General features: G+C 40.8%; 2 protein-coding genes across 5 annotated transcripts in view; one reads left to right on the top strand and one right to left on the bottom strand.

Annotated features, from left to right (window-relative positions):
* LOC109484882 (palmitoyltransferase ZDHHC22-like) overlaps nt 1-1,777 on the bottom strand; it is a 10,790-nt gene extending 9,013 nt beyond the window's left edge. The window contains exons 1-2 of the mRNA XM_019788239.1: nt 1,698-1,777; nt 638-1,104 (exon numbers count right to left, since the gene is read on the bottom strand). Of these exons, the coding sequence (XP_019643798.1) occupies nt 638-1,062 (425 nt within the window). The 5' untranslated portion in view covers nt 1,063-1,104; nt 1,698-1,777. The remainder of the gene's footprint in view (nt 1-637; nt 1,105-1,697) is intronic.
* Nucleotides 1,778-2,211: 434 nt separating this feature from the next.
* LOC109484922 (myosin-8-like) overlaps nt 2,212-12,305 on the top strand; it is a 14,494-nt gene continuing 4,400 nt past the window's right edge. The window contains exons 1-10 of one of the 4 annotated variants that reach the window (XM_019788275.1): nt 2,212-2,381; nt 3,899-4,202; nt 6,562-6,696; nt 7,044-7,142; nt 7,761-7,849; nt 8,351-8,633; nt 8,978-9,058; nt 9,594-9,691; nt 10,356-10,424; nt 11,795-11,960. In XM_019788275.1, coding sequence (XP_019643834.1) covers nt 4,173-4,202; nt 6,562-6,696; nt 7,044-7,142; nt 7,761-7,849; nt 8,351-8,633; nt 8,978-9,058; nt 9,594-9,691; nt 10,356-10,424; nt 11,795-11,960 — 1,050 coding nt within the window. In that variant the 5' untranslated portion in view covers nt 2,212-2,381; nt 3,899-4,172. Of the gene's footprint in view, nt 2,382-3,516; nt 3,659-3,802; nt 4,203-6,561; nt 6,697-7,043; nt 7,143-7,760; nt 7,850-8,350; nt 8,634-8,977; nt 9,059-9,593; nt 9,692-10,355; nt 10,425-11,794; nt 11,961-12,305 lie in introns of those variants that run through there. The other 3 variants (XM_019788276.1, XM_019788274.1, XM_019788277.1) reach the window with 3 other exon arrangements.

The raw sequence follows: 12,305 nt of genomic DNA, 5'->3' as shown, positions 1-12,305 counted from the left end.
CGGTTCACTGAAGAAGAAAGCGTCCACACAATCAATACAGATGTCAATATACATAGCGTTTACTGACTCAGAAAATATGCTGCACAAACGAAACTAGATGGACCTTCCAACATATCAAAAATCACCACAATTTATTCGTACCTTTTTTAGTTGTGCTTTCAAAAGCGAGTCGGAAACACAAACACTACCCAAATTACAAGACCTGTCCGCATAATAGACATCATTGCAATACATATATAGCTTCTTAATCATAAAACAGGTAACATTATGTCGGCCAAAGTATGCAAAGAGGCGAAAAAACTAGGAGATAGCTATGGGGCTATAGGCTTGGTAGCAACAACGGTCTTTAGTCTCTAACAGGCTTCAGAGGCGGCTGGAAAGAGTAGGAATTTGCCAGACAGATAACATGCCAGGGGAGTACGGTTAGGGCGACCAACTCCCCTGGCATGCTATCTGTCTCCTTGGTCAATTTCTACTCTTTGCAGCCCCCTCTGAAGCCCGGTACGAGGCTAACATGCCAGGGGAGTACGTTAGGGCGACCAACTCCCCTGGCATGCTATCTGTCTCCTTGGTCAATTTCTACTCTTTGCAGCCCCCTCTGAAGCCCGGTACGAGGCTAACGCTCATACGCTCTTACCCCACACAACATCCGGTGAAGAAGCAGTGATGGTCTCTCTTCAGCACACACCTGTCGCAGTACAGACAGTGGTGCGCCCGCGGAGGGAGGTGTCTCCCGCACGGCAGGCAGTAGTTCCAGTGCTCGGGAACATGCCTCGGCTCGTGGTCCGCGTAGAAAGACTTCGTGGTGCAACACAAGCAGTAGTTTGCTAACATATTCCCCCATAAAAAGACCAAGAGGCCGTAGTGAACCCGGCCGTCGTCAGCAGACTCGGGAAAAAGAGCAGGCAAAGCGTACACAACGGTCGTCCACATGATGGTCGCGGCGAAAAGAAAGAAATATATGATGCCCAGAATGCTCGCCCCCTTGCGGGTGAACTTGGAAGTGCCCTTGATCTTCCAGTGCATGTCACTGATGTCCATGTCCATGGTGATTCTGTGCATCTTGAGGGTTATGTTTACTGTTGAAGTGTTGCTGAAAATTATCTGTGAAATAAAGATCGATCAAGATAGTAGATGTATAGTTAGTATAGATGTACATTCTATAGTTTTACATAGTAACTATGTGGACGATGAATCAAAACAATTCCGTGACTTATCAAGGAGTTCACAAAAATGTTGATTTTTAAGCTCCCTGGATTTATCATGTACTAGTATTTCCCTCAGTCCTATCTAAACATTAACTCCCACCTGTCCAATGGTCCACTACAGAACACCATGCATCACTTAGAAGTGACGGCGGCAGAACAAATGACACGTATCTAAACGTATCCTGAACCGTGAAAGATACGGTCAGTTGTGTGTCGGCACGGTATCGGGACATATGGTATACTGTAGTGTATCCCCAGTGTCCATCTATTGTCATTTTAAAGTTTCATCTTCGCATGTTTTGTGTAGACGTAATTTTAAATACAAATGCAATCAATATAAGGTAACCTGAAAACACTTCCCCCCTTTTAAGCTTCAAGTCCAACGTCATAAGTTCTAAGTGTTGTGGCGCACGGTACACTAAACCCTTGACATGTGCGCCAAATACAATGTACTTAAAAAGACATTAGAATGAGTCAATGATGGATTACCGTAATAAACCTCGTGGTTGGCTTGACCCGCTGCTATCTGGTTGCTAGGGACGCGCGGGGTCACCTGTGATGACTTACCTGTAGAGTCTGTATACAGGGGTGCCAGAGTATACAGTGCAATTTTACGGAATACAGTGCAATTTTACGGAATACAGTACAATCGTATTAGAATTACAGTCGTATTAGATTCAGTACAATTTTACGGAATACAGTACAATCGTATCAGTATACAGTGCAATTTTACAGAATACAGTTCAATCGTATCAGTATACAATTCAATCGTATCAGTATACAGTGCAATTTTACTAATAAAATTGCAGTGTATACTAGTATAATTGCACTGTATTCCGTAAAATTGCACTGTATACTAGTAAAATTGCACTGTGTTCCGTAAAATTGCACTGTACTCCGTAAAATTGCTCTGTATTCCGTAAAATTGCACTGTATACTCTGGCACACCTGGTATACGTGCATCACGTGAAGCCATGTATTTACCTATGGCGTCCACCGCAGAGTAGGGCTAATATTGGCACAAAGGCGGTGCATGAAGTACCCATATCGTCAAGCCTCTTGCTTCAGACGTAAATGCTGGATTGTTGTGACGGCTTGAAAAGATGAAAGACAGCGTTGAACTCCATGCACCATGACTGCACTGTGACAATACCAAGGACAATCACGTACACGGTATGGTAACGCAAAATGCTCACGTAACCTTAGAGCAGTTACAATATCCATGTGCAAGGCGTCGTTTCACTTGCTTTGCACCCCAACGTACTGCAAGTTTGGCTCGTACTTGACAAGGCTTCCATTTTCAAGGAACGCTTGGTACGACACGTGAACATGTCTTTCAAACATAAGCTAGACTCTCGTAAAGAAGAACTTTATTGCACGACAATTGTGCGCGGTACAATATTCATGGCAACAACTATTGAACTTTATTGTACAGAATAGAGGTATAGAATAAAACATAACGTCCTAATTACCAAATAATAAGGGTAAAACAAACATAAGTCTTTGATATAGTGTTACAATCGAGAGGGGATAATCATGAGTTTCTTTTCTAATAACAAACCAGTCTTTTTTATATTTAGCTATTTTTGCTGTGTGAGAGTTGTTGCATCTAAAGATACATGCTTAGAAATGAAAAAAGGGAGTACCGAGTGATGACATATCAAAGATAGTAAACAGGTTGATATTTAAAAAAATCACTCGAAGATATGGCTACTTTGGTCAACAGCTGTATTGACATAGGTCCGAGTTTTTCTCGCCTCTACCAGGCTTCAGAGGTGGATGGAAAGACTAGAAATTATCCAGATAGATAGATAACATGACAGAGGAGTTACTTAGTACTTGTAGCCCGCTAAATGAGTACAGTTTGCCGCTCTGAACTGTTTTCAATTGATACTCTTCACTTTCCAGCCGCCTCTGAAGCCTGTTAGAATCTGAAGTTTTTTAGAGAAATCCATGAATTGTTAGGACGTTTCCTTTTCTTCGGTTATTTTTTTCTAAGCAGCATGTGTAATTAATTGCAATTATCTTGCTAATGGTATTCATTACTTTTTCAAGGCTGATTAAACACATCATTAACAGTAATGAGGGAAAAAAGTTAGTATTTTTGTTGTTTTAGACAGCGTATTTTACGTCAGCCCTTTGTATATATGCTCATGCCTTCTTCTTACGTTGAAGTATTCAATGGCGTGTTTACTTATGCCCAGGTTACCCTGTCTAAATTCATTCACCTGTGTTAACAACTTAATGGGTCATTCAGGTGTATTCAAGTACCCTTCAGGGGTCTACATGCGCCACACAATCACCTACCTGCGTCAACATGATTTTGAAACATGCTCTTTTCATAGCATTCATGTTCTGTCAAATTATGTTCCATGTCGTGCAAGAAATGCAATTTTATGCTGTTTTACGTTCTGGAAATTCCTCTGCACGTGTGTGTAGTAAGCCTACAGGTATATATGGACAGTACATGCTCAGTTAAGAGCCCAGGGATTACCCAACAAATATTTAAGCGGCGGTGCCTAGCTCGCTCAACCAGAAAGACGGGTGTCATGACGACCGCGTCACTGGTGCGCGAAGTAGTCCCACCACTAGCACCTCGGGCGAACTGGGGTGAAATGTGAGTTTTCGTACACAAGAGCCCGGTTAACCCCTTGAGTGATTTGTAAAGCCTTCCTTCTGTTTCACAACAGCGAAGTGAGCAGTGAGGGAAGCAGTGAACAACTTGTTGGGGGCATGCCAAGGGCGGATGGATACTAGTGTGGCGTCTTCCAAATCCAAGGTAGCTTCACGAATGGGACGACCTGCATGTAAGACCACTGTCCTTTCACGGAAGACTAGCTCACTCTTGGAAGGAAGACTCTAGCTGGACAGACATGTTTATACGTGGTTCACCTACAATGTAGAAACTGTACGGTGATTTAGAATGATTGATATGGAATTACCTTTGTAACGTCGACGCTCACGATGCCTGAGACAAGGGACGACGGAAAACAGGTAAGTGTAAGACGACACCTGTACTGTGTGAAAGTTGTTTTGTTTGTGACTTGCGGCACCCTTAGATAAAACAAGTCCTTGTGTCAAGCCATGCTTAGACCTGTGCTGACCACTGTAGCGCTGGCTCGAACTTCGGCCACTGTGTACCATAAAATTCTGTATGTAACACACGTACAATAGGCTTGTGATATACATGTATATTGCACCCAATTCTCTTTTAAATCACTGCCTTGAGTCTGTACACAAAACACACCTCTGGATTTGACCAGGATCATTTCACTATACGCCAGATCCTTCTTAACCTTTAAGCTCAATGGTAAGTAAACATGTTCTTGTCACTTTGTCGTCATTTTGAACGTCTTGTATCGAAGTGTCGACAACATACAATCAGTCTGATTACATGTACAGAGTTCTGGTTTCCATGTTCTCCACAAAACAAGACTTCGTGTCTTAATCTAATAAAGCCGAACCAAAGGTCTCACAAAGGAAACTTTTGTTGTCATTCAAAACAGCCTCCGTGCGTTGCATGTTGAAGTGTTTGTGTCTTTTGAGTGGACACTGGGGTGATTTTTCGAACGGATTAAAACGCAATGTGTAAAGTGAGCCGACCAACGCTTGAAATTATCGTTTTAATCGCTCCCCTAGTCTTTTACCTCGCCAAGAAGGTTGTCTTTTCAATAGGGTTTGTGTGTGTGTGTGCGTGTGTGTGTGTTTGTGTTTGTGTGTGTGTGTGTGTGTGTGTGTGTGTGTGTTTGTGTGTGTGTGTGTGTGTGTGTGTGTGTGTGTGTCACGGTGTGTGTGGTTTAGCAAGATAACTGAAGCGTTGGAAGGATTGTCATGAACCTTGGTCAGGTGGGTGGTGTTGATGAGACCTAGAAATGATTTGATTTTGAGCCCCCTGGCGGCTTGTCTGCCATTCTTCCGGCTTTTTATCTGTATAACCCGGTTAAAACATATTCATAATACTTACGTTGCTATTCAGACGGACGTCAAGTACGTATTTGTACCATATTTGCAGTGAGCCAGAATGTTTGCCAACGGAATATTATATTTATTAAAAGTCAACTTGACATCATAACAGTTATATATGTTGTGTCAATAAAGTTATATATGTTAGGATGGAGATTTTGACTTGGCAGAATTGCCGATTCTACCTGTAAAAATTCCGATCAGAGTAAATCTTGACAGAGATTGCGATGAGCTAGGGTGCTGGAAATGTGGTAGGGTCAGAGCTTTGCCCCTATCCTTATCCTTTGGGTGTGTAATTCAGTAGGAAAGGTTCCAATAAATTTACCACAATAAATTTACCACAATAAATTTACCACAATACTGATGATACAAACGCACAACATCACGTACGATATCGCTAATATCATTCAAGCCATTAAAATTACTTTTACGACACAGAGTGAACCTTGCAGTCGAATGAAAGCTATATTTTTTGTAGATCCACTATCTGAAGACAAACAGTTCCACTGCCGCTAATTGTGAGTAAGTCACGACTTGCGATATCCAGTCACACTTGAAGATAACAGCCAGGAGTAACATGAGTACTTGACTACGTAAGACTCTAATGTGTACTCTCCAAGCAGAGGTTGAATGGGAAGATTGTGACCTTTTTCTATGCCCCGTTTTTTTCTGACAGCCGGCCCATCCAACGGTGGCCAATTGGATACTGTCGGCCGGCTGGATACTGTCCGCGTGTTGGATACTATCTTTAGCCACCAAAAGATCTGCTTGTAGATTATCTAATGTGGACTTTGTCATGTACGTCGAAAACAAACGATATTTTTTTTCGTGCCAAGAGTAACGTTATATGTCAGTGCTTTGAAGTGACAAGTATACTTGCTCTTAAGTTCGGTGAGTGCGTTTCGGTTGAGTTTACTTAGCCCATGTTGAATTGATTATATGGTTGACATCCTCTGGGAACCCCAAAACTGATGTTTGGCAAAAAACAGACGCGCGCTTTCATTATAAACGGTGGTCATGAAGGTTGAACAAATGACCATAAACACACAGAGTATGGTATGGCGAACAATAGACTCTTCATTTTCGTTTCTTCATATTTCCGTTCTTTTAATTTGCCTTTGGAATTGATTTGGGCATTCTAAGACATTAGCATCGTTTTCCTGTATATTTTTGCAAGTTACTTTTCTATCAAACGAGCATATATTTGCACGATTTGCATATTTTGCAGCTTTGTACGATTTATATGTATGGTCGAAATCCTTTTGGGGGTTGGGGGTGGACGAAAATTCGTGTGCGCACGGATGTCATCCACATAATCAAAACATGGTCTACAAAATCCGGTTTCTGGGTTATACGATGACAAATTTCTTCCCTCTTTTTTTGACACTAGGAAAGCGCGAAGCAGAAGAATACAAAAAGCGTCCAGTTCAACCTGTCAGACAACACGACTATCTTGTTGGAGCCCGAGCATGAGCTGACAGGCGGAAATACCGCTGTTAATGGCAGTCCCTACGGAAACCACCTAGTGAGAATTTTCCATTGTTATATACACAATACGACGCAACATTATTATTTGGTGCTGATTGGTTTAAAAATTCATTTGCTAGCTTGACTCCAAAAATTTAGTAGTTTATGTGACACGTTTCCACCGTTTTTCAAGCCAAGGCCACTCCTTCGACACGGGCGGTTCCCTGTAAATATGGTGCAGCTGGTGCAGGTGTGACAATGCAATTGTTTCAATTATCTCAACAGCCAATCAGCGAACTACCGCCACCAATCAGGCCATTGCATGTCAAAATGCTGTGTGCCTATTGGCTCGCATTAGCACTAGCATTTACACGTGTATTCACAACATCTCTTGCTATCTTTTAGAATCACAAGAAACCGGAGGAGTCTAACAGCATCATGTCCGCAGAGATCGAAAAGCTGAATGAAGAGTTGAAGGCTTTACGTGACAAACTGGAGGAAGAGGTAATTCAACGGTTATCAACTTGATTTACAAACACGTTGATTTTTGCAACTCAGTTAACCTCTACCAGGCTTCATTCAGGAGACGGCTAGAAAAAGTAGAAATCGGTCAAATAGAGAGATAACATGCCGAGGAAGTTGGTCCGCTAGCTAGTAGAGTACATTTTTTTCACGTGCGGCAAAATGTACTCTCTAGCGGACCAACTCCCTCGGCATGTTATCTCTCTATTTGACCGATTTCCAGCCACCTCCCGAAGCCTGGTAGAGGCTACAAATCAGTGGCAAATCATTACATGAAGATATACTCAAGAAAATTATTGCAGCTCTTAAGAATACGTTTGTGTGAGTTGAATCGGTGAAAAAGTTATAATGCATAACGTCGAGAGATAATAACGTTAAGCTGCGAGGGTTGTTTTGAAAATATATTGTAAACATATACATTCGACATTTTCTTAAGGGTTCTTTCAAACATTTTGAATATAGGGCAATGTAAACGGTAACCCCCTGGGCTTGGCCCTCTTGGTTCGCAACACAGATTATGCTTCTCGCTGGATAATATGTAAACTCTAAGAAATTGACAGCCATCATACGATCTTTGTCTATGCATTGAACGGACCACAGGTAGAAGAACTAAGACAAGAGGTGAACTACAAGAGGAAAACATATCTTGCCCAATCCAAGGAGCTGGACGCTTTGGTAGAGCAAGAAAGGTGATCTGAACTTCTGTATGATCGTGATGTTAATGACATCCAAAGTGATTTCAGGGCGGCAAAACTGGATGTTCAAAGTAAATTTTCCGGTGATTATTTCAATGTAGTAAGCCGAATCAGCCCTTCCCGTAGCATACGGATGCCTATGAGGCAAAAATGCGGTGTCACTGATCGGAATACGCGTTGCATGTTTCGTATCTTCGGCTGGTTCTAGCTACTAAGTATTTAGTTTTTTTTTGTTACCAAAAATAAAGGTAGCATGTGTTTGAATTGACGACGAAAATGTACTTGAAGGAATAACAGTAAATATCAATAGATTATTTTTCTAAAATCTGTATATTTTCCTCAAATGTACGCAGAAACATCAATAGATTATTTTTCTAAAATCTGTATATTTTCCTCAAATGTACGCAAAAACATCAATATACATTATTTTTCTAAAATTTGTGTATTTTCCTCAAATGGAAGCAAAAACATAGATGGATTATTGTTTTCTGTTAGGACGAAGAGAGAGGAAAACCTGCAAGAAATAAAGTCGGAGATTGAGTCCAAAATAAAGGACAGGCGACAACGCTGTGACCAACTTGATAAGGATCTCACTGCGAGGGAAACAGACATCGACGAAAGGACTAAGACAGTGGAGGAAAGAGAGAAAGAGTTACATAAGAGAGAAAAGGAGATAGAGAGAAGAGTAGAGCAGTGTGAGACTAACGACAGTCAAGTTTCCGACTGGGAGAAGGAATTAGTGACAAGGAAAAAGACATGCCAGGATTTCCAACAAGAGGTAAGTCTATAAAGATATATTTGTTTATCACGGCACTATATTCATCATTAATACTGTACCGGAATACATCTCAATGCATATGGTCTGCTCTGATAATTCATACTCAAACACATTCATATACTAGTATATGGTGCCAGGAGTCTAAATCCCTTGTACTATAAAATTGCAACATGATGTAACCCAGCACTAGTTACCAAGGTGATGGACGTCTGGCCTGATTTGTTTGGAACGGAAAAAGACAGAGCAAAAAACAATATGTTTTCCTTCGGTTAAGATAATTAGCGAAGGTCGGTTTTACAGTGTGCTGTGCTAAGCCTTACCCAACTCGTAACTTCCCCTCACAGCTTGACGACATGGAGCGGTACTTGGACAAGCGACAGGAAATGTGCAACAGCAAGGACGACGACTTGAAGATGCTGGACGAGGTGAGTTTTTTTGAATTTTTTAAAAATCATATTCATACAAAAAAACAGACATAAATAAATAAATAAAGCCTCCCAGCGATTGATAACAAAATCAGACAAAAGCTTAAGCCTTAAATAAAGCCCCCCACTTACCCCGATGTTTCTGCAGTTTCCCCCTCCGAGACGCAATGAGATGTTCCAACTTGTGATAAAAGAATACTAACTTTGTAAAGGACTGGAAATTTAACCTTTTTGAAGCTCGCGACTGAAATATAAAGAGTTTTCCTTGCAAAATGATCATATTCTTTAAAGGTAATGCATTTGTGGATACGTTTCCCAATATGTCTGTAAAGGAATTATGTTAAGATCTAAAGCAATTTCGAGGTGAGTTTTAGGGTTCTTGTTACAACAATATTCAAAAGAGCAAAAACTGCAGAAAGTCGATTTTCAGGCAACAATTCCTCATAAATAATATAATTTTTAAGAAGAAATCTTAAAGCCATTTTGGAGGATATACCTCTCTTTGAAACATTTGGTTCTGTGTTGTGTTCTACAGGAGTTGTCCAGGCTACGGGCGGAGCTACAGAAGAACATAGATTCGATGGAAGAGGACGCAGTACAAGAGAACGCAGAGGTGATCGGCAGACTGAGAAGGTAAAACAGGAGTAAATGGCCTTAGATTAACACATGACAAAAGGGTTTCATACTGCTAGCTAATGGAGTTGAAATATTAAAAAAAGTTTATTGCAAATTCCTGCCCGAAGGCTAATTGCAAACAACAAAGACAAAAAGACATTGAAACAGAGTACAAAATAACTTCAAAATCTACATAATAAAAGGCAATCGATTGTCTAAAACTATAGCTATGTCTAAAACTATGTCTGAAGGGTTTGTAAACCATGGAAGACGTTATGTCCCACCTTTTCCAAAATTTGTGGATTTTGGGAAATTAAAAGAAGAATAGTTTTGAATATGAATATGAATACCTACATTGTATGACGAGACCAGTAGGTACACGTCCAGAGGACGGCCAAAAGTCAGTCTCGACGAACAATACGAAACAATACGAAACAATGGGAAGAATGTTGTTGTAAAGTCATTTGAAAAAATGGCAGTAGCAACACAAAATCGCATTATTCTGGAGTCAGCATTCTAAGCCGGGGCTCTGCTATTTGTGTACACGAAAAATAAAACAAAAATGCATATCACGAATATGCACACATTCTGATTACTGGTATACTAGGATAATTATATTTTAAACGTGTGTTTTGCTGCCTTTTATATCATACTTTTCGTTCCCGCAACGATTTGATGACAGCGACTGGGAAGCTCTGAAAGCAAAGAGACGCCAGGCTGTAAGCAACTTGGTACAACAGACAGCCAACAGGTACCGGCAATGTGTTTAAGCATGGGCCTATCTGCATCATGCTGTGTGCAAAGGTGGTGGCCTTGGTGACATCTAAACTCACATTGTATCATCTCTCTCCCTCGCATCAATACAGGACTTCTGGGTGTTGGTACTTCTCAACCTTACTCCATATGATTACGCTGTAGCAGATATTTTGTCTAAAAAATATATATTTCACAAATAAACCTAATCTCCAAGCATATCTTTTGGTGGCTGCAAGACAGTATCATATTGTCGGGCAGTATCCATTTTCCACCCGAAAAAATATACCAGTTAAAAAATATACCGATAAAAAACGCATAAAAGCACGTCTGAATAAAGAATAAGCCTAAACCTAAACCTCTTCTTGGAAAGTAATGGAAAGACTTGATATGCAGACTCCTCTTACTTTCGTTTCAATCTCAGAATTTCCCACCAGATCGTTGATATGTAAGATAGCCTGGAATCCAGTAACCAGAAAACTTTGACTTTGAAAATTAAAGTTTTGCCGCTCTAAAATTGCATTGGATGCCTTTAAGAAGACTGGACTCCAGGCTCCAGGAGATGGCTTAGGAACCGTCAACACTCCCATGTAAATGTATAGTGAAATGTGTTGAACTTTATTCCAACACACAGGTTAAACAGATCTAGAGATCAAATTTTCAGCGACCACTGTCGCCTTCATCAGGACCAATCACTTCAAAACGTAATCTCGCGAGAGTTACAGTTACAGAAACTTTATTTATTCACACGAGACTTTAGGAGGACCACCCTCTACATGACTTAGTTCCGCCAACTAGGTCAGGTGCCACGGGACGGTCACTCAGAAACTCTGGCACAATCAGTCTACCTATTAAAAGCCCGGACTAAGAGACTTAACAATTCGTTCCTTCATTGCGCTGTTCGCCTCTATAACAAGACAATCCACCAGTAGTGTTATATATATTGTACCTAGCTAAATTCTTCGTGATAACTGCGTATTTAACCTGCGAAGATTTTAATTGTGTTATCGTCTTAAGATTGAGGTTCGCCTATACAATCGTCTTAATATGTGTTCACCTATTGTTGTTTCATGAGCACGATGAAGAGTGTTTTTAATGTTCTATATACTATTGTAATAAGGACGAAATTCGGGTATTTGCCCGCGAGATCCTTACTGAATAAAATTTGATTTGATTTACTGAAACGTGACAAACGTGACAGGGAGTTTATAACGTCCACAGTCTCTGTTCAGTGATGCCTGGATTGCCCTGATATATGTGGCCTCCTTAATGCAGTCCTGTTCAGTGTCCAGTATTCTAACGTTGTCCAAAGTGACGGTATGGCCCGGTGATTCGATGTGGATGTAACTTTGTTGTAAATTTTGACAGGTTGAGCGCAACCTCGCCGTCCGCGGTTGTCGGTAACACGGCAGAGAAGACAGCGGAGGGAAACACCGTCCTGCAGGCCGTGGTCAGGAAGTTACAGCACGACCTGCAGGAGGCGGAGAACAGCATGGAGAAAAAGGACCAGGAGATCTGTCAACTGGGAAGAAAGGTTAGGCCATGTTGATTTGATCATGTGGATGACATCCTCCGGGAGCCCCAAAACTGATGCGCGCGTGCGAATAAAAAAAAAGTTTGTACAAAAAAAAGTTACTTTTCATTATGAATCTATGTGGTCATGAGGGTTGAGCAAATGGCACAGAATATGGTTTGGCGAATAATCTAGTCTTCAAGTTCATTTCTTTACAATTTCGTCTTTTTTCGTTTGATTTTGGCATTCTACGACATTGGTATAGTTTTTATTAATTTTTTTTGTTTTTTTGGTATATTTTTGCTCATTTTGCAACTGTTTTGTACGATTTACAGTATGGTTGAAAACTTTTTTTTTTGGAAACGG

Source organism: Branchiostoma belcheri, unplaced genomic scaffold (genome assembly GCF_001625305.1).
Source record: "Branchiostoma belcheri isolate BF01 breed outbred unplaced genomic scaffold, Haploidv18h27 scaffold71, whole genome shotgun sequence".
Taxonomy (NCBI): Eukaryota; Metazoa; Chordata; class Leptocardii; order Amphioxiformes; family Branchiostomatidae; genus Branchiostoma; species Branchiostoma belcheri.
The sequence above is the reverse complement of the archived record's forward strand: the minus strand, read 5'-3'. Positions and strand labels throughout refer to the sequence as shown.